General features: G+C 51.2%; 12 protein-coding genes and 1 non-coding gene across 13 annotated transcripts; 8 read left to right on the forward strand and 5 right to left on the reverse strand.

Annotated features, from left to right (window-relative positions):
* Nucleotides 1-104: 104 nt before the first annotated feature.
* BDV14DRAFT_173386 (uncharacterized protein) lies at nt 105-866 on the reverse strand. Its single transcript, XM_073768724.1, has one exon. It carries the CDS (start codon nt 510-512, stop codon nt 291-293), a length of 222 nt encoding a protein of 73 aa, XP_073628160.1. The 5' UTR covers nt 513-866; the 3' UTR covers nt 105-290.
* BDV14DRAFT_200186 (uncharacterized protein) lies at nt 603-1040 on the reverse strand (the record flags this gene model as incomplete). The annotated part of the gene is made up of 1 exon (XM_073773454.1): nt 603-1040. One exon carries the CDS (start codon nt 1038-1040, stop codon nt 603-605), a length of 438 nt encoding a protein of 145 aa, XP_073628161.1.
* A 1098-nt stretch (nt 1041-2138) lies between these two features.
* On the forward strand, nt 2139-3676 carry BDV14DRAFT_208814 (SDR family oxidoreductase; the record flags this gene model as incomplete). The annotated part of the gene is made up of 5 exons (XM_073775494.1): nt 2139-2421; nt 2490-2629; nt 2685-2691; nt 2721-2873; nt 2940-3676. 5 exons carry the CDS (start codon nt 2139-2141, stop codon nt 3545-3547), a joined length of 1191 nt encoding a protein of 396 aa, XP_073628162.1. The 3' UTR covers nt 3548-3676.
* A 763-nt stretch (nt 3677-4439) lies between these two features.
* On the forward strand, nt 4440-5406 carry BDV14DRAFT_208818 (uncharacterized protein). The gene has a single exon (XM_073775495.1). The coding sequence runs from the start codon at nt 4540-4542 to the stop codon at nt 5332-5334; it is 795 nt and encodes a 264-aa protein (XP_073628163.1). The 5' UTR covers nt 4440-4539; the 3' UTR covers nt 5335-5406.
* A 121-nt stretch (nt 5407-5527) lies between these two features.
* On the reverse strand, nt 5528-5614 carry BDV14DRAFT_t84. The gene has a single exon. It is a non-coding gene; the product is annotated as a tRNA-Lys (tRNA).
* A 335-nt stretch (nt 5615-5949) lies between these two features.
* nimX (cyclin-dependent serine/threonine-protein kinase CDC28) lies at nt 5950-7952 on the forward strand. Its single transcript, XM_073768725.1, has 4 exons — nt 5950-6338; nt 6417-6925; nt 6978-7141; nt 7193-7952. Exons 1-4 carry the CDS (start codon nt 6302-6304, stop codon nt 7458-7460), a joined length of 978 nt encoding a protein of 325 aa, XP_073628164.1. The 5' UTR covers nt 5950-6301; the 3' UTR covers nt 7461-7952.
* A 958-nt stretch (nt 7953-8910) lies between these two features.
* On the forward strand, nt 8911-11888 carry BDV14DRAFT_60431 (calpain-like protein). The gene is made up of 6 exons (XM_073777131.1): nt 8911-9452; nt 9510-9696; nt 9744-10008; nt 10058-10318; nt 10365-10470; nt 10522-11888. The coding sequence occupies exons 1-6, from the start codon at nt 9009-9011 to the stop codon at nt 11761-11763; spliced, it is 2505 nt and encodes an 834-aa protein (XP_073628165.1). The 5' UTR covers nt 8911-9008; the 3' UTR covers nt 11764-11888.
* Nucleotides 11889-12002: 114 nt separating this feature from the next.
* Nucleotides 12003-14083, forward strand: BDV14DRAFT_60439 (uncharacterized protein). Its single transcript, XM_073777132.1, has 2 exons — nt 12003-12444; nt 12501-14083. The coding sequence occupies exons 1-2, from the start codon at nt 12251-12253 to the stop codon at nt 13909-13911; spliced, it is 1605 nt and encodes a 534-aa protein (XP_073628166.1). The 5' UTR covers nt 12003-12250; the 3' UTR covers nt 13912-14083.
* A 304-nt stretch (nt 14084-14387) lies between these two features.
* On the reverse strand, nt 14388-15658 carry BDV14DRAFT_60443 (uncharacterized protein). The gene is made up of 2 exons (XM_073777133.1): nt 14491-15658; nt 14388-14433 (listed from the first exon to the last, which is right to left on the reverse strand). The coding sequence occupies exon 1, from the start codon at nt 15412-15414 to the stop codon at nt 14698-14700; it is 717 nt and encodes a 238-aa protein (XP_073628167.1). The 5' UTR covers nt 15415-15658; the 3' UTR covers nt 14388-14433; nt 14491-14697.
* Nucleotides 15659-16363: 705 nt separating this feature from the next.
* BDV14DRAFT_173393 (lactoylglutathione lyase GLO1) lies at nt 16364-17789 on the forward strand. Its single transcript, XM_073768726.1, has 5 exons — nt 16364-16516; nt 16566-16622; nt 16684-16719; nt 16776-17486; nt 17535-17789. Exons 1-5 carry the CDS (start codon nt 16444-16446, stop codon nt 17708-17710), a joined length of 1053 nt encoding a protein of 350 aa, XP_073628168.1. The 5' UTR covers nt 16364-16443; the 3' UTR covers nt 17711-17789.
* A 12-nt stretch (nt 17790-17801) lies between these two features.
* Nucleotides 17802-18537, forward strand: BDV14DRAFT_173401 (uncharacterized protein). Its single transcript, XM_073768727.1, has 4 exons — nt 17802-18068; nt 18123-18163; nt 18223-18291; nt 18354-18537. Exons 1-4 carry the CDS (start codon nt 18054-18056, stop codon nt 18445-18447), a joined length of 219 nt encoding a protein of 72 aa, XP_073628169.1. The 5' UTR covers nt 17802-18053; the 3' UTR covers nt 18448-18537.
* Nucleotides 18538-19310: 773 nt separating this feature from the next.
* On the forward strand, nt 19311-22731 carry BDV14DRAFT_60793 (transcription factor domain-containing protein). The gene is made up of 5 exons (XM_073777136.1): nt 19311-20522; nt 20569-20777; nt 20828-20960; nt 21014-21397; nt 21454-22731. The coding sequence occupies exons 1-5, from the start codon at nt 19486-19488 to the stop codon at nt 22616-22618; spliced, it is 2928 nt and encodes a 975-aa protein (XP_073628170.1). The 5' UTR covers nt 19311-19485; the 3' UTR covers nt 22619-22731.
* Nucleotides 22732-22844: 113 nt separating this feature from the next.
* Nucleotides 22845-24491, reverse strand: BDV14DRAFT_189760 (MFS transporter; the record flags this gene model as incomplete). Its single annotated transcript, XM_073771245.1, has 3 exons — nt 22845-23928; nt 23975-24216; nt 24267-24491. The coding sequence occupies 3 exons, from the start codon at nt 24489-24491 to the stop codon at nt 22845-22847; spliced, it is 1551 nt and encodes a 516-aa protein (XP_073628171.1).
* Nucleotides 24492-24497: the final 6 nt, after the last annotated feature.

Here is a 24497-nt window from a genome sequence, read left to right on the forward strand (position 1 = left end):
ATTGAACAATTCGGTGAAAAGGCAAGGAACTTCCAGGTCTATTGCTTGGATATTCATATTTTTGCTAGTAGAGCCTTTTACTATTTGTAGACTGTGCTGATCATTGCATACATAAGAGTCATCAGTAGATACATTTTTGATCTGGTTTTCCGAGAGAGAAAGCAGATACACAACTTGGAGAAAAGAAAAGAAGGAAAGGCCACCAAGTTTCAATGTCAGAAGGACGTTGCGCTATACGCTCCCAAAAGAAACGCAAAAACACGTGGAGATGTGGAAAGGCAAGCTTGAATTTAGGTAGCCGAGCCGGCGTCCTCATTCAAAGCCGATACCTTAACTACCTGGATCAACCTGGTTGTAATGCTGTTCCAATCTTCCAGTTTGCTCTCCGGGTTGGAGAATGAACATAACCAGCTCTCGAATGCCTCGCGGGATTCCTTGTCGTCTAGATTAATGTGTGCATCACTGTCAATGAGCTGAATGAGACGGCGAATAGGATCCAGCTCCTTGCACATCTCGGTAACTTTCGAGCATTGAGGGTATGCATCGGAGATCGAGGGTGATGGCTCAGCTTTGTAGTTGACATGGTAGAAAACTTTCACCTTTCAATCAAACGCCACGACCACGGGGCTTCCTTTGGCCTCATGGCTCCACCTGAAGTCCGGACCCCTTTCCTCGGCCTTTTGGAGTTCTTCGGCAGCGTATTCAATCGTTTTTCTCCATTCCTCTGGGCTCTTGTCTGATGCCGATCTGAGAATGATACGGAAGTCGCTGCACCCTTGTAGTCTCAAGGATAGCTCTTCGTACCCGCATGGTAGGAGACATTGCCATCGAGCACCTTGTACGTTGAAGCTTTCGAACCGAGGATCGCAGGAGGAAGTGTTCTTACTGTCATCGGTGCCCAGTGCTCTGAGTATCACCAGTCGAACATAGACCCGGGCTGCAACAATGGCAGAAATAAAGGCGACGAATGCACCCCCTACACCGAGTACGGATGCCTGCCTTGATCCAGATACTATTTCCCTCTTTTCGAGTGGTGACATAGTGAGAGGGTGCATGTTAAGTATCCTTGCGGTCCAGTTCAGGGCTCACAATGGCCATTACATATGAACCGCCAATGTGCTTTAGTAAAACTTTATAATCGTTCGAGGGTAGAATGTACATTGAGACTAGTACCTTTGGACACAAATAGGGGTAGTGGCAATGCTGAGTTGGGAGTTCAAGGCCTACGAAATTTATGACGCTATTGTACAGGAGAACTTGGGCGGCAAATACTTTAGGTAGGTAGGTAGGTAGGTACGCACTTTCCCTTACGATCGAAGATTAAGCGTCGCTAGGAAAGTACTGCTCCATATAACACAGAGCTCATCTCGCTAAGATAACTTGGAACACACTACGCAATTCCAACGGTGGCACGATGTCGCTTGGCAATTTTCCATACCTTCGAAATATCAGGGTGGTATCCTTAGCGGCAATCAAGGGCGACAGAAGTACGCCGTTGTATAGATCCCTGTTGAGCCGCTTAACCCTAACCAGCAACGACCCCTACGGGATGCGCGGATCCGTTTCATGCCCCGGTACGTTATTCTCCACCGTGATGAATGCGGCCAATACTAGACGACCAACAACCAACATGGAGTCATGGACAAAGGATTAATATAAGCGCAGCAGGGGTCCTTCTCACCGAGTCAGGTACCCCGCTTAGCTGTCGGCGCAGGAAGCCGGACCAGGTTGACGGCGCTTCTTGAGCGGTGGGACTAAGGGTATATGGGCTAATCAAATGCACTTCACTTGTTTCACTGACATTTATAGACTAGACCTCGCAAGTTCCCACCGTAAGCCCACGTTGATACGCAATTAGTACATGACGATCACCTACCAACTATGGCCCGCGACTATTCCGTTTGCACCCCATAGTCTAGACGTCGTGTCGCGGCTTCGGAAGGCCTATCGCGAACAGCTGGCACAAAGTCCTAAACAGGGTGCTTATCCACTTTTCACACTATATGATGGGGGAGGGTTTGTCCCCATATAAATGACGCTGAAGCGCGAACGGTGTCTGTATTTGGGGTCCCCTCGCTTCTGTCCATTTCAATTGATGCGTTCAATTCAAGCGGACGCAAGATCTAATTTACTAAGTTATGGCTAAATCTCAGAACAATGTTGCCCTTGTCTTTGGTGCCAGTGGTATCTCGGGATGGGCTGTTACGAAGAACCTCCTCTCGTACCCCTCGTCAACGACTTTCTCGCGAATTATCGCACTGACTCACCGTCCGCGGACAGTAGAGGATAGCGGGCTGCCGTCGGATCCTCGTCTGGAACTATACTCGGGGATTGACTTGCGGGCGAGTCTAGACGATGTCAAGCAGCAGATGCAGAGCAAGATTCCTGGCCTTGAGGAGGTCACCCAAGTTTATTATCTCGGTACTTTGAGCCCTCCACTGACAGTTTTGCTCTGTCGCTCCATTTGTTGATGCAAAAAATTCCAATAGCATATGCCAATGCCACCGCCTACAGCGAGAATGTCATGGACATCAAGGACATCAATGTGCACATGACGTCGAACGCAGTTCATGCGTCTGATCAGCTTTGCACGAATATGAAGTTCTTCCTCTTACAAATTGGAACCAATGTAAGCCTATCCCTCTCATATGATAGTTCTGAAGGTAGGATTAACTAGTGGGTAGAACTATGGTGTCGCTGTCTTCCGCTATATGGACAAGATCGGGTCAACCCCCCATTGAAAGAAGACCAGCCTCGCATCCCATCTCCATGGGGCGATGAAATTTTCTACTACCCCCAGGTCGATCTGATCAAGGATGCTGTAAAAGGCAAGCAATGGAAGTGGTGCGAGGTCCGCCCGGACCAAATCATCGGTATGCCCTAGCCATAGACCCCCCGATAATTGAGAAACCGCATCCAATATACTAACATAGCACAAGGCCACGTCCCCGCAGTCACAAGCATGACATACGTTGAACCAATCGCTCTCTACCTTTCTCTATACCGCTACGTCAATGGCCCCGGCGCGCGGATTTCCTTCCCCGGCACAAAGAACTTTTTATACACCTACACCGACTCCTCGCAGGACATCATCACCCGAGCCGAGATTTATCTCTCAGTCCTCGAACCCGAGAAAGCAGATGGCGAAGCCTTCAACATAGCCGACACCGCAACGCCAGGACCCTGGTCGAAGAAGTGGCCCATCTTAGCCTCCTACTTTGGGCTCGAAGGGACAGGCCCTAATCATGCTGAGACGGGTAAAGAGTGGGGAGAGATTGATAAGTGGTGGAATGAGCACCTGGGTGAGTATGCGAAGATGTGTGAAGAGTATGGGCTTCAGGAAAGGGTTATTGGGGAGGCAACTTGGGTGTTTGTTAAGGCCGGCTTTATGCTGCTGGATCGGAATCGGGAGATGAGTTTGGATAAGATTCGAAGTGTGGGCTTTAAGGAGGAGTTGCCTGTGGGCCATGGGCATTATCGCGCGTTTGATCAGATGGCGCTTGAGAGGATTATTCCGTCAAGAGATACTTGGGCTAAGAAAGAGTAGGGAAGTCATTTATCAGTGGCACGAACTTATGGATTTCCGGAAGCAAAGCACTAGACTCCTTAACATTGGAGAATAAAGACCAGGATTTTAGGCTGCAAAGAGCTTCGCGATCAATTTGTGTAACTAAAGGGACCATGCAACTGCAAAACAACATTTACGACATCACAAAAAAGAAAAAAAAAAAAAAAAAGCCGTAAGGCCAAAGAACCCTTTCGATGGAGGTTATTTCTCCTCGCTTCCTCCATCTCGCCATCTCTCCTGGAGCCAGTAAACGTAGGTGATAAGCATAGTATTCATCAACCCACACCCCTTCGGCTGTCTCTAAAATCGACTCAAGTTGGGTTCAAGGTCGGGTGGTTCAAGGTCCGGTAAAACAACCTAATTACAGGACGTCAGCAGCGGCTCTCCTCCGATATAATTATCAGCAAACCTACCCGCAGCCAGATCGTAACCAGCATTAGTCCATAGGTGCTCCCGCTGGTAGGTGTTGATAAAGGATCCAACAAATTCTTTGGTTGCGTTTGGAACCTCTGAAGCCCTTGGAAGAAATTGTGGATGGTTGGCGCAGTACCTCAACAGGAATAGGATGTCTTCAAGGTCCGTGTTCCTTTTAGAAGTGCTGGGTCGCCCTTGAATGGCACGACACTTCGAGTTCAGGATCAGGGCCGGCTTGAGAACCTTGATGTTCCCAACGATAATGACTTCGGTGCTCTCATCAAATGGCTCCTTGAAAAGAGCAGGAGGGGCCAGAATCTCGATGTCAATACGGATGGCTCCAAGCTTATACGTGGTGTGATTCGTCCGGGCTTCGACGTTGAAGTCGGCAGATGCCCGCAGTAGCTGACGGGCAGCAGGAGTTTATCCTCGGAGAACAACAAAATCAACGTCTTCGGTCATACGGCCACCACTAGGTAACTACCCTCGACGAGAACGTTACTGCCAACCACTTAACCCACACCATCATACTTGGTACGCACTAAATCCTAGGCGCCATGTCGAAGAGGCCCCATATAGAGGCGCGATACGACCCTTGTCTCTTGTTGGAGCAGAACGGAATCCCCTATGTCGTTTGGTTTGAAGATGCCCTCCATTACTACGGCGTCCCCACCGTGGTTTTCAGCCTATGTTTACTTGTACTCGACATGGACATAGCCGCCGACTGTCTTCAATCATTGGAATGGGTCGCTGATATGCAGTGCGCCCCTCGAATTGGCAACGCAGAGGTCGAAAATCCCCGGATACTACAGCTTCAATCACCGAGCTCCGATACGGAACTTGTTCTTCTCAAGGCATCGGACTGGAAATTCTCTTTGTCAGCCGACTCCATCCTCGAGCGTCCCACTGTTGAACGTGTCCTCGGGGGGGAAGGTATGGAAAGTCGATCATCAGACAAACAGCTGTCTTTCCCACGACTGCCAGACTTGCTCAACAGTTTGATCGAGAGCTGGCTGGTCGAGGCCAGTATAGAGAACCCCGACTTGTCAATCCACCTCGCGGTCCAGTTCAGTTACCTTTATGAATATGTCCCGACCTTGAAGGAGCGATCGTTTGCCGAGCAGCTAAAGTACGAGCATCATCAGTTCCACTATGATGTGCTTGCAGGCATGGACACGGGAACCATCCCGTTCAGAGAGCATCAGCGTACGATTCGAGATGCACTTCTACGGGACGAGTACGAGCTGCGGGACTGCTCAGCACCTGATAACAAGGACCTTTTTGATCCTTGGCATAAAATTCGGCAACTCAGCCCTGAGGCTACTGCGGATGTGGAAGAGGAAGAGGCATAGTTCCGATGCGAGCCTGTTGGTGGTAGCTGTTTCCGAAATAGTGATGGGGTCTATAAGTAGTACGGCAGTCACTAATATATAGCACCGGCTTTGCAACAGGACACCCATCCAGCAGAGTAGTTTGTTACCTGATTCATCCCAAAGCTGTCCTACGCACTGTGACAGTACCGCCAAAAACAAAGCAAAAAGAGTACGCCCGACGGGAGGCTCGAACTCCCAACCTTATGATTGCTATAGATGCATAAAAGTCATACGCGCTGACCAATTGCGCCAGCCGGGCTGTTACCGCCTAAACCTTTTCCAGTTTAGCTATCTGAACCTAAACAATGCGGGTGGCAAACAAGGGCGCACTTTATCGTGGTCCGCATCGCCATCTTTTGACTTGTTGTCCCGTAACTTACTTCCTGGAATAATCAACAAAGAATAAGATCCAATTGAGCCCACTAAATACATACATTTCCATAAATAGACGACTAGTACTAGCTCAAGGGCCTAAAATGAGGTTCTTTGAAGTCAGGTGCCGACGCGCCCACCGCCTTCTCCAAACGCGGGTTTGTTTGTGTACAATTGACCGCCTTCGTTTCGATCCCCCACCAGAGAAACGAAATCCACGACCTTCAATTGACCAGGAATTCGCCGACACGACCGACGCAGGTAAGTATTTTCAGTTATCGTCGGATATCACTCGCCCTGGATTGAAAATTGGGAGTACCCCTTGCTCGTCCTCCCGATATACCCTGGTCCCTCGCAGACCGACCGATCCCTGGCCTCCGCAGTCGTTGTTTTTCTGCGCCTCGTCCCCGGGCAACATCTCAGTGCTACCCTGCAGTCTGACTTGTATCCTGCACCCCACGACGCCGGTGGACTCTGCTTCTCAACACTCCGTCCCAGTTCTACTTGAGCCCAGAACACACGATCGCTCCGTGTCATTTCGATTTCGAAAAGCAGTAATTGCTCGGTGATCAACATGGAGAATTATCAGAAGATCGAGAAGATCGGCGAGGGTATGTGGCTATTGTGAAGCACCGTGACGTTTTTCTTGCCATGTTGGTCGATTCAAGTTTTAACCACTCCTTTTATAGGTACCTACGGTGTCGTATACAAAGCCCGTGAACTCACCCACCCGAACCGTATCGTTGCGTTGAAGAAAATCCGACTTGAAGCTGAAGATGAAGGCGTACCCAGCACTGCGATCCGTGAGATCTCTCTGCTTAAGGAAATGAATGATCCCAATATCGTTCGGCTTTTCAACATCGTGCATGCGGACGGACACAAGCTCTACCTTGTCTTCGAGTTCCTCGACCTCGATCTGAAGAAGTACATGGAGGCACTGCCGGTCAGTGAAGGTGGACGTGGGCGGGCCTTGCCCGATGGCTCTTCTCTGAGCAAGAACTTGGGGCTGGGAGAGGCCATGGTCAAGAAGTTCATGGCACAATTGATTGAAGGAATCCGCTACTGCCACAGCCACCGAATCCTGCACCGCGATCTGAAGCCTCAGAACCTTCTGATTGACCGTGAGGGCAACTTGAAGTTGGCGGATTTCGGACTGGCAAGGGCGTTTGGTGTTCCCCTCAGAACATACACTCATGAGGTACTTCCTTTTCTTGCCTTCTTGTTCCTGGGCATCGCTGACCTTTTCTCAGGTGGTTACATTATGGTACCGTTCCCCTGAGATCCTTTTGGGTGGCCGTCAGTACTCGACTGGCGTCGACATGTGGTCCTGTGGTGCCATTTTTGCAGAGATGTGCACTCGCAAGCCGTTGTTCCCTGGCGACTCGGAGATTGATGAGATCTTCAAGATCTTCAGGTATGCTTCTCCTAGAATGTTTACAAAAAGGTACTAATATGCCCGATACAGACTTCTTGGCACCCCGGATGAGACAATCTGGCCAGGTGTCACTTCTTTCCCTGATTACAAGTCAAGCTTCCCTAGATGGAGGCGGGAGGAAACCCACAATCTGGTTCCTGGCCTAGAAGAAGACGGCCTTGACCTCCTAGAGGCCTTGCTCGAATACGACCCTGCTCGGCGCATTTCAGCCAAACAGGCGTGCATGCACCCGTACTTCCAGCACGGCAGCTCGTACTATTCTGGTCGCACGACGACCCGACGCAATGGCTTTCACTGATTTGACGATTGATGAGTTCCTTGTTTATATGTAATCTGCGCGGGTATACCAATGGCAGGGCAGGGGTTTGACAGGGATCAGACAGGGATCGTTACGAGAGATGGGGGCTGACCGATCTTCGATGGCCGGCCTCACAATTTGATTCTCCTGTTACTTTGCCCACCTCGTCTTTACTTCTTGTATTCCTTTTGTTCAAGGCGTTTGTTACGGAGTAATCTGGCAGGAAGAGATTACCAAGGTTATGGATATTCCAAGCACTGCATTTCCCCTATCTACGTTCATTTTTAGATACTGCGGAGTAACAGACCATCGATCGAGCTAGCAAGTAGCAAATACGATCTGGTAGGTCCTTTAGTCGTACTGCATTACTGCAGGTGCACAGCCAGAGATCTTTTTTTGTCTCATCGGCCGTGCGCCAAGGAAGAGGAACCCCGTCTCAGCACGTGTGGGTTCGCTGCCTTTGGTTCCTCCCGCTTCTCCCGCTGCTTCCAGTTCCACTCCATCATCACTTTGATGTGGATGTCCATCTGGACGCACTGACTGTCTGACTGTTCCTTCGAGATACTTACGAGCGTACTTAGCGTTCCTTCGACGGAAATCAAATCTTTTCACGGAAGAGACGGCTTCGGCGACGCTGTCATCCTCTCAACCGGTCGGAGATTATTGGTGGATTCCGTTCAGCCCTGCAAGAACGGCCCCTCGACCTCAGCTCGACACAGCCTCAGGCGACTAACAACTTTCAAGGAAGGTCTCCTGAGATACGACACTAGCATGCGAGCTTAACATGAATGGGAAACTCTGCTCCGTGCGAGAGCCAGTAAGCGGCCAGTTCAAGTGACCTGAAAAACGGCCCATTTGCCCACTGCGTTTGGGCGTCTGCATTCCAGCGCTGAACTTGTATCGTTTCAGCAGCCATGCTCGATGGTCTAATCTTAACCCCTCATGTTGTCCCACCCACGATGCATTACATCTCCGATGCGGCTCTCTTACTTTAGATAGATGTCCGCGACGCCTACGAAGCACCGCGTTTTGGCCCCCTAAACAACTTAAGCCTCCGAGACAATCATAGAAGCCCGTCAGCATGAAATCGCTCAATATCAAGGTCTGATTCTGCGTATGAGTATCACCCTCATGTTCAAGTATAGTAACCGACCCGGTGCTATTTTTCGCATCCGTGCTCAGCCCCGGCTGATCAGCGTGGGTTCGTTAGCGGGCCATGGGCCCTTCAGGTCAAGCATCTGCCGCATCTGAAACGCCCAGCGGCCTCCCTGTCGGTTGCTGACTCCCTGGCTGTGATCCCAGCGCCATGTCCTGCATGCCGATTGGCCCAATTTAGAAAATTGATCGCGTTCCTCCAAGAACCTTTTTTTGCTCAGCCGCCAAAGCGGGCATGCGGGGCTGCAAAGAGCGATAACGACTTATATATAAGGGCGAGGCGCGCTGCGAAGTTTAGCTTGTCTGTCAGCGCTCAACTTTGTCTTCCCCCCCTCAGTAATTTGTTCTAGCAACCTCTACCTGGTTCTTGTCGCGCCGTGCACCTTTGCAGCTATGGCAACTTTGGATCCCGAGGACCTTGACTATGGCGACATGGTCTACACACCACCGCTCTCCTCGCGCTCTGGCAGCAGGATGCGTCGACCCAGCCAAGCGCCCCAGGACAACCTGAAGCAATTCTGGGACTCGTTCAACTCCCACTTCCCGGGCAAGGTTTACACTGTACTACCAGACAACCCATATGCACGCTCCAAAGCCGCACGAATCCCCAAGGGTATCGTCAAAGGACAAGATGCAGGAAAGTCTTACGAACAAGCTCGCAAGGACTGTGTCCGAGCCGTTGAGCGTATCGCCAAAGAATGCAGACGACTAAACCAGAAATACTCCGATCCACACTTCGACATCGAAACGGACCTCAAAGGTGGCCCGCGGAATTGCTTAGATGGGCTTGACCAACAGAACGATGAGATGCGCCCAAGAGGCGTCAAGAGAGTTACCGTAAGTCTTACGACAGTAATAACTGGTATAAACTAACATTGTTGCTCGCCTCTATAGGAAATTTTCGAGAAACCCAAATTCTACGTTAATGGTCCGACCGCTTCAGATGTGCGACAAGGGCGCGACGGCGACTGCTGGTTTATGGCTGCGCTTTGCACAATGGGAAATAAAGAAGGATTAATTGAGAAGATCTGCGTTCGCCGTGACGAACAAGTTGGTGTCTATGGCTTCGTTTTCTATCGAGGTGAGATAATTTCCAAATGGTCGTTGAAGCAATCTAACTTGTTTCAGACGGCGACTGGCAACAATGCATCGTGGATGACAAGCTCTACCTACGTGCTGCCGATTACGATGAGTCAATCGACGAGCGTCAAATCTGGGATGATATTAACCGGGACGATACTGAAGAAGAATACCGTAAGGTATGGCAGACCGGTTCTCGCGCACTATACTTCGCTCAGTGCGTGGACGAGAACGAGACTTGGCTTCCGTTGTTGGAGAAGGCATATGCCAAAGCTCATGGTGATTACTCTGCTATAGAAGGTGGATTCGTCGGGTGAGTTACGTTTACAATTCTGATGAAAGGCCCTACTGACTTCTCCCAGCGAGGCTGTCGAAGACTTAACCGGTGGCGTAACATCTGATGTCCTCACCAACAACATCCTTGACAAAGATAAGTTCTGGAGTGAAGAGCTTATGCAAGTTAACAAGGAGTTCCTGTTTGGCTGCGGCACTGGTTTGTATTCCAACTGGCTTGCTCCGAACCATCGTCAACCTCCGCGAGATAGGAAGGGTATTTCCGAACAACATTCTTACTCAATCATGGATGTCAAGGAGATTGACGGAGTGCGCTTGGTGAAGCTTAGGTACGTCCAGCTCTCTGTTTATCTTAAACACTACTGACCGGTTCAGAAACCCTTGGGGAAAGAAAGAATGGAGTGGTGCTTGGAGTGACGGGTCTGAGCAGTGGACCGCCGAATGGATGGAGAAACTGAACCACAAGTTCGGTAACGATGGGGTATGTTTTCCAAGGATTGACGGTTTTATCAGTACTGACAATGCTTTACAGTTCTTCTGGATCTCCTACGAGGACCTACTCAAGAAGTACCAGCACTTCGACCGCACTCGCCTAATTGGACCGGAGTGGACGATCACTCAACAGTGGACAAGCTTGAATGTTCCTTGGTCTGCGGATTACCACACCACCAAGTTCAAGCTGGACGTTACCAAGGCCGGCCCTGTTGTCCTTGTCTTATCTCAGTTGGACACACGGTACTTCAAGGGTCTGATCGGCGAATACGACTTTGTCCTCAAGTTTCGTCTTGAGAAAGAGGGCGAGGACGACTACATTGTTCGAAGCGTCAACAACTCGCTCATCGCCAGGTCCACCAATGCGGAAGTCGATCTCGAGCCCGGAACCTACCACATCCTCATGAAGATTACAGCCTACCGCTGTGCTACCGAGTCCACTGAGGACATTGTCCGACGCCTGGCACCCAAGCGACGAGAGAAACTCGTTCAAATAGGTCTCTCGTACGATCTTGCACACGCAAAGGGCATCGTAATCGAAACCGAAATCGAGCGACAAGAGCGCGAAGAGCGCGAGTACCGCCGCAAAGCCGCAGAGCGCAAGAGGCTCCGCGACGAAACCAAGAAGAGGCTCCAGCGCGAATGGATCCGCAACCAAAAGCTCAAGGCCCGCAGGACTCGCGCTGAGGAACGCCTCGCTGCAAAGGCCACCCGACTTACATTGAACGGCAAATGTGCTGACCACGGCCCAGAGCGAGTTCTCACAGACAGCCCTGTCGAGTCACCGGCCGAGATGATTGGCATGGCCAACGGCAATGGCATGGATAGCAAGCCTCCCAAGAACGACTCAGTGCCCAGCATTAAGTTCGACGAAGCCAACAGCCCAGTCGCAACTCACGGCCCCTACGACGCATTCTCGGCGCGGTCGCACCGTCGCTCAACGAACTCGATCAGCCGTCACCGTCGCCGCACACATAACCGCGACGCTGATCTGCTGGAAGGATTCGAGTTCGACTCGGAGCTCGATATGCCACTCGAGGAACCCGTTACGAGGCCGCCTAGCCTGCAGACTTCACTTAGCACTGAGCTCGACAACAAGACGGATCCGTGGAACGCGGTTTGTGTGGTCGGTATGCGAGTTTACTCCAAGGATGCTGGCCTCTCTCTTGAAGTTGTTCGTCCTATTCAGGATGAGAGTGAGGCGGCGCTTGATATTGATGATCCGGCTGTTAGTGCGACGTCTGAGAAGGGGTCGCGGTTGCTGGCGATGCAGTTTGAATAGGATGTATTACCTAGAGGTGGTTTGACTTGTGACTTTCATTCTGCGTTCAGCGGCCAAAGTTGATCATAGCATTGTATACTCTCCTATATAGAATGAGAATTCCATTCCTCTTCACAAAATTTCAACGCCTTGTAACAACTTGATTTAGTCGCGGCTTGCTCAAAGGTCCACAAGCGGAGAAAGGCATAGCGTTGGGAGACCAGAGAACGCTCAGACAAGGCAGGTGTATCCAAGTTGGCAGGTACGGAAACAAAAGGGCCAGTCGCTCCTTCTTATTTATTTTCGGATCAGACACCTAGAGAAGGAAGGTGCGAGGAGCAACAGAGCTGGTCGTTCCTTCCTCAATTGTATCTGTTTCTGCCTGAAAACAATGGCATAAACATTACCCAAACACGGCTTAGCGGCATCTGGCCCATCTTCCGCTCCTCCAGCTCCTGTTTACCTCAACCCCCTCGAACCAGGCGCAACACGATGATTATGCGGTGATATGCAGCGCTTCGGCTCCTCGATAATATTGCCGCGGCTGCATTCTTGCAGTGTATCGTTCCTAGTAGTTCGAAGCTCAACCACTTTACGTGGTCTCCACCGTGGCCGGCTTTTTGGGGCCGCGAGATCCGCGTCTACGCATATCAGACGTGATGTCGATGTTGATGTTGGTGGTAATGGATTCGTTACGCTGAGGTATTTGTTGAATATCAAAATATATCTATTAGAGCTTGAGCTAATGGACATGCCAGTGTGGTTAAACCGAAACTCGCCAAGCAGAGTCAATCGCCGGCAAATGTGATTATTCGGCTTCCGCAGGGGCCGCTTTTCCAGGAAGACCCGGGGACAGAAGATTCTTCACCTTCGCCATCTCAAGATGGACCAAAGAAGAAGAGCTTGTCGATTCGTCGTCGTGGGAAAGGGGACGATAGTGGTCTGTCGGCTCGCACTCTCTCAGACCTGACTTCTTCAACGGTAGTAACGATAAACTATCGCCTGGGTCCTATCCCCTTTAACATAGACCAAATACCACTTCACTCGCGCGTCCGTATTGAGAATGGAAAAGAGGCGCTGCCAGAATATCTAACGTACCGCTACCCGACACCGGTCCATGACACACTAACAGGCTTCGACTGGGTTCAGCGGCATCTTCAACCTTCCCGTCTGGGGATTATGGGCTCGGGGATTGGTGGCTCTCTAGCGCTCATGTTAGCACTTACAGAACCGAGCTCAGTCACTGCCGTCGCGGCACTGGATCCGGTGTGTGACTGGACGAGCTTGGATGAGTACTGCACATCTCCGAACGCACCAAGGAAAAAGAGATATGCGCCTAGAGACCTTGTTCCGCTCTTGAAAGCACGGGAAAGATTTTTCGAGAAGCACGAAAAATACTTCGACCCCTTCGCGTCGCCGATCCTCTTTCTTCGTTCGCCGGGGAAGGATACCCCCAAGGTCTACCCTCGCTATGCCACAGGCCCTGAAAACCCAGTGCCTTTGCTTGTATCCGAGGAACCGGAGGAGTCGGAGCTCTGGGATGCTTATGCTCCCGAGAACACGGGGTCAGAATATATGCAAGGGTTAGAGTCGGGGTTGGGTTACCTGGAGGACCAGGATAGTGATAATGGTAACGCGGCGCCAATTCGACGTCGCAAGGCACTCAGCCGCTGGCCACCTTACGGACTGGACTATGGTGCTTCTGGACCGCCTGGCAGATATAGTCGGGAGAATGTTGAAAAGGTGGAAGTTGTGCTGCCCAGGGTTAATGTTTTCCATCGCACCAGTCAACAACCGGCTCCCGCTGAGAGCTCTTGCCCTACGCCCCCGCCAACGTCGGAATCAGAACGAGAAGAAACCGGCCAAGACACCAAACCACCTAACCGCCGCAGAAGAAACCAGAACGAGACCGTCCTAGAGCACCAAGCAACCGAGATGGTTGAGGTTATGCGCCGCGCTTGTTTCTGGGGCAGGGAGAAGGGGTTCGGTGAGGAGAGGGTTATACTTTCTTCTGTTGTTGTTCCTGAAGCTAGTGCTGATGTGGCATCTGGCGAGAATGGTGTGTCTCCGGCTAAGGAAGAAATGGATACGCTTGCTGGGGAGTGGCTTGGGGAGACATTTAAAGCTGAGGCTGAGACTGATACTCTGAACGGCGGTGGTGGTGATTGATATCTTAGCTCCGGCAAGATGATGAGCAATCTGTACTATATGTGCCAACAGCAATAATTGAAACTGCATAGGGATCGCCTATGGTTCGAGTAGACGATTTCCGATATCAAATTCGTAACTTTCATCAAAAGCCCCTCCGGAAAACTCGTAGGAGCTTCCGTGCGTAGGTATCCCATCTCGCCATAGTAATACCACATCATCAAGTTTGCTCGCAGAATATTCATCTGACAAGGACGACGACGACGACGAAGAAGAAGAAGAACAAGGCACCGTGTTGCCCCTCTTCACCAGAAACTTCAACCATTCATGCCTCCAAATTTCCCTTTCTTCCACCCCAATCCCATCACTGAAGAACGTCCATGTGAAAATATTCTGCGTTTCTCTTGGAGAGAGGCACTCTTCGTCTGTTATATCGCTTTTGCTGGCGTCTTGGCTGAGGCATAAGGTCCTGCTTGCTTTTACGAGAATGAATTGAAGGGCTGGGGATAGTATGGATGGTATCTGTAGGAGAATAGAGGTAGCCTGTATTTTTTGTCCATAAGTCAGCTAGAGCGATAGTAGAGGACGAAGAAGGCGGACCTCTCTTAGAGATTGAAGAATATCAATAGCATAGGTAGCGGATGTCGATATGGGACTCGTAGATTGGACCCTTGCGGTGGCATCGCTGGTATACAGGAGCCCAGTATCACTCAAAGTCGTTCCACCTTGCATCATCCATCTCCAAGACTTATAAGACTCTTTGTGTCCGCATTTTGCATGTAATCGCACATTTATCGAGGAATCTCGTCACGTCACAACCCCAGCAACCAAGCGAATATATATCGGTCGTGGCCTTTCAGGGTCCATGAATGACTGTGGTGAGGTTGTCCAGGTACTTGCTTCCAGGAATGGACGCAGGATATGTGAGTGGCATTTTTGAACTATATGAGGTAATGAGCCGGATATAGCGGAGTCGAGACATAGAGATGCGATTTTTGGTCTGCGGTGGACCATGATATGGAGGAGTGTGTTGACCTTGTGTTCTTGAGGAAGACGCGGTATGTACTCGTTGAAGAGGGGATGGAGCCATTCGCTGACGAGGTTACTGGTTATGGATTCATCCCAGAGGCAGCTTCCCAGGCATGATGTCACAAAATTTGGAGTTCTTGAAAGACACATGAAGTGTGGGATCTCATCTGAACTCGGCAGGTTATTCTCATAGTAAGGCTTCAAATCTTGTGGTGCAATAGTTGGAGGCTGCAGAAACCCTGGCAGTATGATCGGAAAGCCGAACCTTGAGTGATGGGGAAATGTCAGGGTAGCAGTGAAAGCAGCGAGAAGCTGATCGAAGCAATTGTACTGGCGAGCCAGATTAGATAAGAATGCTTGAGCCTGAGAAGATGACGGAGGCGACGCATCCTTAGAAAATGGAAGAGATGCGTGATGCTTCAGGTTGGTGAACGTGGTATCGTTCAGATGACACTCCCAGGGCGAATAGTACCTTTTCCCATCCCGAACCAGCATAGCTTGCTAGCCGCATCCAGGAGCAAGAAGTGCAGCCCACCATTGAGCTTCTGCGGGAGTACATTTTTCAAGGTCGATCGAGGGGGAGGAGGATTGGTTATCATTTGATGTTGCCCAAAGTCCGGTATAGAAGTTCCATCCTCCACCGTTGTCCGCCGCAGCTCTATGAGCCGAGTCGAAAGTACATAGGACCAGCCTAGAGCAAAGATACCAAGAAAATTGCCAGCGGATTTCGGAAGACGTTCATAACCAGGCCATTCAGCTATATACTCCGATAGATGAGTAGTAGCCGGCTAGGAGACCCCGATATAGACTCTCTTCGGATTAGCCTTTTTGATAGGACCAAGGTCACATGGATTCTCGGACGATATAAACCACTCTGAGTAGCCTTCGAGATAAAGAAAGCTGCTCTCAGGGTGCTCAATAAGATCTGGAGATTCCTGAACCGATGGGGTCTGGTGCAGAAGAGACTTGGTATCACTGCATGAACTAGGAATTCGAGGGCTCTTTTAGGATAGTTGAAAGGCCCATATCACTCTTGAAAGGAGCGAACACTTGAAGGACTGCCAGAAAGATGGCCGAAGGGAGTCGGACATTGGCCAGCTCACAGATGGCATGGCCGCAATGGGTGTCTAGACAGGACATTGTTCGAGTGTAGGACAGAATACCCAGGTGCCAAGCAGTGTAAACAATGATTATCGCGGCCAGAACCCTTACTGCCTCAGGCATCACATGAAGGCTGTCTCGACCACTATTGGTCCGACAGGCCTCAACATCCTGTGGCAGTTCTCGAGTGCCGTACAGAGGCAAGTCATCTTGAACGATAGCTGTCAGTATTTGCAATAAGTAGGAGGAGTCGCATTGCAAAATCAGCCTCTGGCAACGGTGATAGTCGGAGAAGATTGCTCACGGAGGAATAGCGTCATAGCTTTGGCAGCAGCACCCCACCTTTCAGCTTTCTGCCAGTGTCACCGCGCCGTTTCTCCTCCAACTGCGTTGTTGCTCACTAATAGTCTGCTGCCCCTCCTCATGCTTGGGAATCGCTCTCTCTTCTCCTTGCCTATCCTCAGGGTCCTCAGTCCCAGACTTTCCATTATACCATGTGCGTGATCTACTACGTGCTTGCCAGCCAATCAGCTAACAGTGCATAGCTTCAAGTAGAACTCTCGCGACAATGGCGACCGACACCAACACCTACAAGCTCAACCGTAAGTATTTCTCAGGCATGCGAACTTACATTTGACTAACCATGGAACTTTTACGAAACAGATACTATGCTCCGGGTCAAGGACCCTAAGCGATCGGGTGAGTGCAATTCCACATCGCAATCGCAAACTCATTACTAATTGCGCTGTCTTTAGTTGAGTTCTACAAATTCCTCGGTCTGAACCAAGTCCAGCAGCTCGACTTCCCCGAGAACAAATTCTCCCTCTACTTCCTTGCCTACAACGGCGCTCAATCTCTCCAGGGCGACCGCCACTGGACCGACCGTCACGCCGTCCTCGAACTCACCCACAACCACGGCACCGAGAACGACCCCAACTATGCCATCGCGAACGGAAACACAGAACCTCACCGCGGATTCGGCCACATCGCCATCTCCGTTGATAACATCGAGGCTGCCTGCAAGCGTCTCGAAGATGCAGGCTACCCCTTCCAGAAGAAACTCACCGAGGGCCGCATGAGGCACATTGCTTTCGCGAAGGATCCCGATGGGTACTGGGTTGAGATCATCCGCCGCAAGGATGCAGACTACAACACCGAGACGAACACCGACGAGTACCGCTTGAACCACACCATGCTGCGTGTCAAGGATGCCGAGAAGAGTTTGAAGTATTACCAGGAGACTATGGGCATGGCCCTGCTGCGCACTATTGAGAACAAGGAAAACGGGTTCAACCTATACTTCTTGGGTTACCCTGCTTCGAACCCGAAGCCGGATGAGAGTGCCAAGAACCCCGTTGCCGAGTGGGAGGGTCTGCTTGAGTTGACATGGAACTACGGCACTGAGAAGCAGGAGGGCAAGGTATACCACGATGGTAATGCTGAGCCGCAAGGTTTCGGCCACATCTGTATGTACAATTTGAACCCCCGCTTGAAACGTATACTGATTGATCTAGGTATCTCCGTCGACGATCTCAACGCCGCCTGCGAGCGCTTCGAGTCTCTGAACGTCAACTGGAAGAAGCGCCTGACGGACGGCCGCATGAAGAACGTCGCTTTCGTCCTCGACCCTGACGGGTACTGGATCGAGGTTATCCAGAACGAGACGTTGAAGCGCACCAGCAACTGGTAAGGTAGATAAATATATATTATGTACAAATAATATCGCCAGTTACTCCATCATCTTGATTATCTTGTTATGACATAGCAACAAAAGCAAATATGCTAGATAAATCAGCTCAACTGTCTCGGGGCATCTCCGGATAGATTGTAGATTGCGATGACGTAGCCAGATCACCCAATCTAAAGAGGGGCACGTCGCAGTGAGACCAGGCTGCAAGCCACCTCATCAACTGTGTCAACATTTGCTATTTAGTGTCGTCGTTGCACAGGGAGACTCCAACTTCTTTCCATATCCACTTTCTACTATAGAGTATAGAATCCGAGGTCTCACTACTCTTACCCACACCGTCAACATGCCGAGCTACATCGTTCGTTCCATGGTTTCTTCGCCATCAGACACAGATATGCTAACACCAACATAGATCAAACTCAAGTCCAGCGCGACTGACGACGACATCAAAGCGTGAGACACCTCATCCTTCTCGTACAGCTAGCGATGCATACTGACGCAAGTTCACGCAGTGTCAAGGACGGCGCTGTCTCCAACGGCGGAACCATCACGCACGAGTACAAGCTGATCAAGGCTTTCGCGTATGTCAACACCCCAAAAATATCTACTGCAACGTTCGATCTAACCATTATACATCGGACAGTGTGGCCCTGCCAGAAGTCAGCACGCTTGACTTTGCCCACCAGCATCCCGAGGTTGAGCACGTCGAGCAGGACCAGGAGATGAAGACGCAGTAGATACACTGTACTCGGATCGTCAAATGTATAGTCCGACCTGTTATGATGGTTAGCACTGAATGAATGAATGCCTTTGTCTTTAAGTTGAGGAGCATATTCCTTCCGCAGTCGGTAATTTTCTAGATTCGGTAGATCAGTTCCTAAGCTAGAGGCGACCTCGACCCCGCGCCCGCGTCCACTCAAGTCAAGTTACGTCAACTAACACTGAACATGCCAGTGGATGGATAGTCAGGGTCTGGTCTAGATAAAATAAGACCCAAATTCCAAATCGCTACAATGCCGGTAAAATATAGCCTAAAGCAAGGTGGCTTTTGCTTCTGCGCTGCACACAAGACCCCGTCAGGTGACAGCAACACGGGGGTTTTTACTCTGCGCAGAGAAGTTGGAGACAGCGTCATAATGTGATTGGGCAATGCCAGTGGGGAGCATCCAGAGGGGCAAAATTCCCCAGTCGGACCGATCTCTGTCTGGCACAGTGGCCCGTGAGTACAGGGCCAGGGCTGGCTCAGGCTGCCAGTGCCGAAGCGTTTATCAGGATGGCCCGTGTATAAATTCTTCCCCGGACTTGCCCTCCCCCGCCTCGGGCCCCGTCCGCCAACAACGTCGACTTCTTTGTCATCTCTTTCTCCCTCGCTATCCCTATCCCTATACCCATGAAGCTGGTCTCGGACATGCTTGCTTTCGATAAATGTTCTGTTGATTTTGGCTGATTCTTTGGACCTGCCTTTTCTCACAATAATTTCTCGGTCGGCATCGATTAGCTCAAATCGAATCAGACACGATGCAGGAGTCGGAGAAGCCGAAGCGCGCTCCTAGGAAGCACGTTACTACTGCTTGTGTTCCTTGTCGGGAGAGTAAGATTAGAGTATGTTTTCATCTCGTGTTTTTTTAATCGAATGGAAATTGACGGCGTTGGAAACAGTGCGACGGTGCTTCACCCCATTGCAACAATTGCGAGCGGAAAGGGAAGCAGTGCAAGTACCAGCATGGAGATGACAAGCGGAAGTACGTTCCATCCATATCCGTGCATTGTTTCCAATGCGAGATACCAGGGCCTCGTTTGGCCGACCGCGTCTCTCGCTGCAATCTGTCGAAAACCTGTCGCAGCTAACCTCCTCCAGAGTCTCCCTCCGCGCAGCAACAGAGCTGTTCTCTGCAAGAATCGACCAACTCATTCAATATATCTACGATCATGGCCTCGAGCCACCACCAATGAAGCCCGATGATGAAGCAGGGATCAACCGGGTCCTGGATACATTGCAAATTCTCCGCGGGACAGTAAAGAAAAGGGACTCGCCAGTGTCCGACGGAGTCAATGGCCAATCGAGCCCGCCATCGCACCCACCCGCTCACAGTCCGCTTCCTGTTCCTGTGTATAGTAGCGCTGCGAACGGGACGTCTGAGACACTGCCACCACCGGACACTCTCGCCAACCCTCCGACCGCGAATCCAACCGTAAACCACCTGGACACAATGAGTCCGTTCGGTTTCGCATTCCCTCAGGCAAGTTGGGAATTTGCCCTTCCGACCGCAGAGAGCTTAGACTCTCTCTACGCAAACATGAACGGGCAATACCAGGCATCTCCGGAACACGGATACAGCCCGGATAGTCTACAATTATCTCAAGATATCGCCCAACAACCTGGAGTCCTCCTTCAACAAGCACAGAACGAGCGAGAAGAAGATAGCGACAGCGGCGAGGAAGACGAAGCAGAAAAGGACGTCATTGAGCAGATCTCTCACCGCATCGGAACGCTGAAAATCGCTGGAGACGGGCATCTGCGGTTCTTTGGTGCGACATCGAACCTCAATCTTGTTGATGTATCTGCGACTCAGCAGCGGCAGCGCCCTGATGCACGAACTGTCCGGCATGATGGACAGGACATCCTTAACCATTTGCGGGTCGGGCAGTCAGTTGATCAAGCTCTTGAAGATCATCTTCTCGAGCTTTACTTTACGTGGCAGAACTGCAGTACGTATGTCGTCGATAAGGAGATGTACTACACTGCTAGACGAAATTGGAGGGAGGATCTCGACGATACCCCGTTCTATTCGGAGGTACTCACAAACGCGATGTAAGTTCATTGCACAGCTAGTGCTAAACCATTCTAACAAATGCAGGTGCGCTATTGGAAGTGCCTTCGAAGCACGGTACCACCCTACATTCATTACATTCCCCAAGTCACTCTCAGAGTTCTTTGCGGACCGCGCCAAGGCGCTGCTGGAGATCGAGCTGGACTCGCCCTGCGTCGCTACGGTGCAAGCATTGGTTATCCTAAGCTGCCATGAAGGTGCCTCGAACCGTGATGCCCGTGGTTGGCTCTACAGCGGTACGTATCGTATTTTCCGGAGATGACGACTCTAATGCTGATAAACATAGGAATGTCCATGAGACTTGCCTTCGACCTCGGCCTTCACTTGGACATGACACCTTACGTCGAAAGGGGCGATATGAGCGCCTTCGAAGCAGACGTACGCCGGATAGCATTCTGGGGTAGCTACGCCGCAGACCAGTGAGTCTCTCTATTTGTAGCTCCGAATCAAAGCACATTCTTAACTCTCCCAGCTTCTGGGGCTTCTACCTCGGCCGCCCATTCCGCATGAACGCCGGCGACATCACCGTACCAAAACCAGCCTCAGGCCTAACAGTCGGCAAAGAAGGAACCTGGTACCCTTACGGCCTTCCCTCAAACCAAGAAACATTCAGCGGTGAAGCGCTTAAGAACCCGAACGAGCTGATTAGTCGACAATTTGCGGTCCTCTGGGAGATAATATCTCCACTGGGCCATGTCCTCTACGGATGCTCTGATATTCCTCGCCATGAACTCCAACGGTTCTGCCATAGAGTTACAGATGATCTCTTCGCTTGGCGTGCGAACCTGCCGAGTATTCTGGACGTTGATCTCAACGATGATACCACGCCGAGGTTGCCTCACCTTCTGATGCTCCAGTACGTTACGTCTCATCCAGCCCTATTCTTCACCATGCTAATACAGTTTCCTGTAGCCTCCAATACCACCAAATCGTGATCTTCACGCACCGCCCCTGGGTCTCAAAATCCTATATCCAACCTCGTGCCCCCCGCCAAGGACCCGGTTATACACACGCTCGCAGAATGGTCATTGAATCGTCCATCGCCATCGCTCGCCTCCTTCACATCTACGAAAAGCACTACTCCTTCCGGCGCATGAACAACCAGGTCGTGAGCATGATATTTAGTGCTGCGCTCATCCTCCTTTACGTCACGATAAGTACAACGCCATCTGCCTCAAAGGCGCGAGCTAGTCAGTTCGCGAATCTGGGGTTGGAGGGTAACGGTGCTGAAATGGTTGCGTACCTCAACCTTTGCTTTAGGGCCCTCGATGAACTAGGTCAAAGCTTTGAAAATGCGAAGCGCACAAGAGATTTCCTTGTCTCCTTGCAGCGAAGATGGCAGGCGAGAATGAGAAGATCGGGCGCGCTAAAGAGGGGCGTTAGTGTCGCCGCTGTCGAAGCACCAGGGAGCCAGCGGATCCCCGGCCCACCGAACGGAAACGGAGTCAGGGATCGAGAGTCCATCGGGAACGCGATCCATCGAGCAGGCGAGGAGGTAGAAGGTATCAGGAAGAAGAGCCGGCTGAGTGTTTCTGGCCCTGGCCCTGGCGGCGCTACTAATGGTACTGTGAGACCGCCGGGTCATGGTCATAACCCATCTATATCAACATCAGCGCCCTTCTCCCTCCACCCGCATGGACACCCAACAACTGCAGCCGGTCCAGGGGCAGGAGGTTTCAACACATCACCTGGCCTAGATCTCGACTTCAAAACCCTCACTACACCGCACGCGCACGCGCACCAAACCCAACCCCTCTCCTTAAACCCACAAGCCACAACAACCGGCGGCGCAACAGATATAGACTCCTGGATTCGCGACTCAGATTTGGGCCTCTTGCCAGATAATATACCAGACACGAATAGTGCAGCGGCGACTGCATTTCGCATGCATACGAGTGCGGGCGGGGAGGGGGATGTGGATGTCCCGCTGCCGAGTCTGGATGATATTGAGCCTTGGTGGGATGGGACTCATGGGACTGGTCATGGGACAGGTGCGGCGGATGCAGCTGGTGGAGGGATTCATTCTGATCCTGTTCCTGGTGCGAATGGGGCGGGGGCGTTTGGGAGGTCACTGTAGGGCGTTTGTTTGAACCTTTGAGTGCTACCAACGCAGGTGCAGGTGCAAGTGCAAGCTGGGATATATAGAGATTTATAGTGTGAAAAATAGAGACCGATGTACTGGGTGTATCATAAGCGTGTTTATTTCCATACCGGGGTATCTATGAGCTTTCTTGTCCCATAATTTATACCACCTACATACCCATACCCATAAACCCACAATTCCGCTCCTACACATATATGAATCAAAAACTTCTCCTCCCTTGACTCTCAAAAGGCAACAACAAACTAGTAAGTATAAGTGCCGCATACAATCCCGCACAGATCCACAACGGAACAACAGTCGTAACATCCGCATAACTCCCGACAAGAACACCCACAATGCCACCTACGCGATTAAGCACAACGCAGAGCCCGTACCCCGTTGCTCTATGCGCGGATGGTAATATCTCAGGCGTATACGCGTATATGGTCCCGTAGAAGATATTGGATGCTGCGGTGATAGCGGCAGATACACCGACGTTTTGAGCAGGGGTCGTCACCTGCGTATACCCGAATTGCAGGGCGGTTGTTACTGCGGCGCCGATTGCGAGCGTTCGCCTTCTGCCAATGAGGCGTGTTTCGACGAGGACGGCGGCGATGACGGGGCCCACCAGGCCGGATACTTGGTTTATGGCGTAGTTGCGCCAGGTGGTGTAGTTTGAGTTGTCGCCTGTGTCGGCGCCGCGGGATGAGAGGTAGTATGGGAGGAAGACGCTGTAGAGAGGGGACACTGTTCCGATCAACAGCCAGTTGATTATTATCATAATTGTAGAGTATGCGAGCTTTTTCGTGCTGAAGAGGCCTGTGAAGTGGCTGGCTAGCCGGAGGGTTGACCAGACGGATTTCTCGGTGCCCTGGACGCGGCCTTGTGTCTGGAGATCTTCTAGCTTCAGGCTAAACGGGCGATTATATTTTTCTGATAAATCTAGAAGGACTTTGTGCAGCTCTTCGTCGCGGTTTTGGCTGGCGAGCCATTTGGGGGTTTCGGACATGCGGATTGCGATGAGGCGCAAAATGCTTAGCACTAGGACGAGGCCACCGCAGGTGAAGTGGAGGTAGCGCCAGCCCATGTTGTCTGACCGGGTGCACTCTGCGACTGTGGCGTTGGGGTCGCAGGAAAAGTTGCTCATGAAGGCCCATGCTAGCAGACCGGTTATGGTGTATCCGACTGCCCACCATACGGCCAGAAAGGTGACAAGCCAGGCGTGCGATACCGGAAGAAACTCAAGAAAATTCGTCGCGTCAAGGACATAGTTGCCTCCCGCGCCAGCCGAGTAAATGGCAACCCTAACTGATCAGCACATCACATGTAGACAAAGAGGGTGTGACAAACATAGCACAGAAGGAGATGTAGTTGGGCATGCCGCCGGCAATGAGCACAAAGGTAGCACAGATGAAGAGACTCGAGTTGAACGCCAGTTTCCGGCCGATGACATCGGCAGAGAAGCCCCAGACTGCAGCGCCAACGAGGAGACCGATTTGCGATGCAAGAGCTACTCCAGCGACTTTTGCGCTGGGATTGCCAAATTCCTGAGTGACGGCTGGCTGGGCGATGGATTGACAAACGACAAGGAGCTGGACACAAATTAACTTTCCGAACTTGTGTATGGAAGCGTGAAGTGTACCGAGTCAACCGCATACCCAAAGCCATTGAGAAAGAATAGTTTCCATTGAAACGGCGTCATTCCAATCTCATCAATTGCGCCGTTGACCAGGGCCATCTTCCTGGCGAGCACCTCGTCCACGGTAGCCAGCTCCTTTTGCAGGCCGGATGGATCCCCCGCGGTCGGCGCATTATTGCGCTCGTCTGCCTTGGACTTGGTAGCGATTGAATACTTGAGAAGAGCCATGGTGTT

Source organism: Aspergillus stella-maris (assembly GCF_047715825.1).
Source record: "Aspergillus stella-maris strain CBS 113639 unplaced genomic scaffold BDV14scaffold_27, whole genome shotgun sequence".
NCBI lineage: Eukaryota > Fungi > Ascomycota > Eurotiomycetes > Eurotiales > Aspergillaceae > Aspergillus > Aspergillus stella-maris.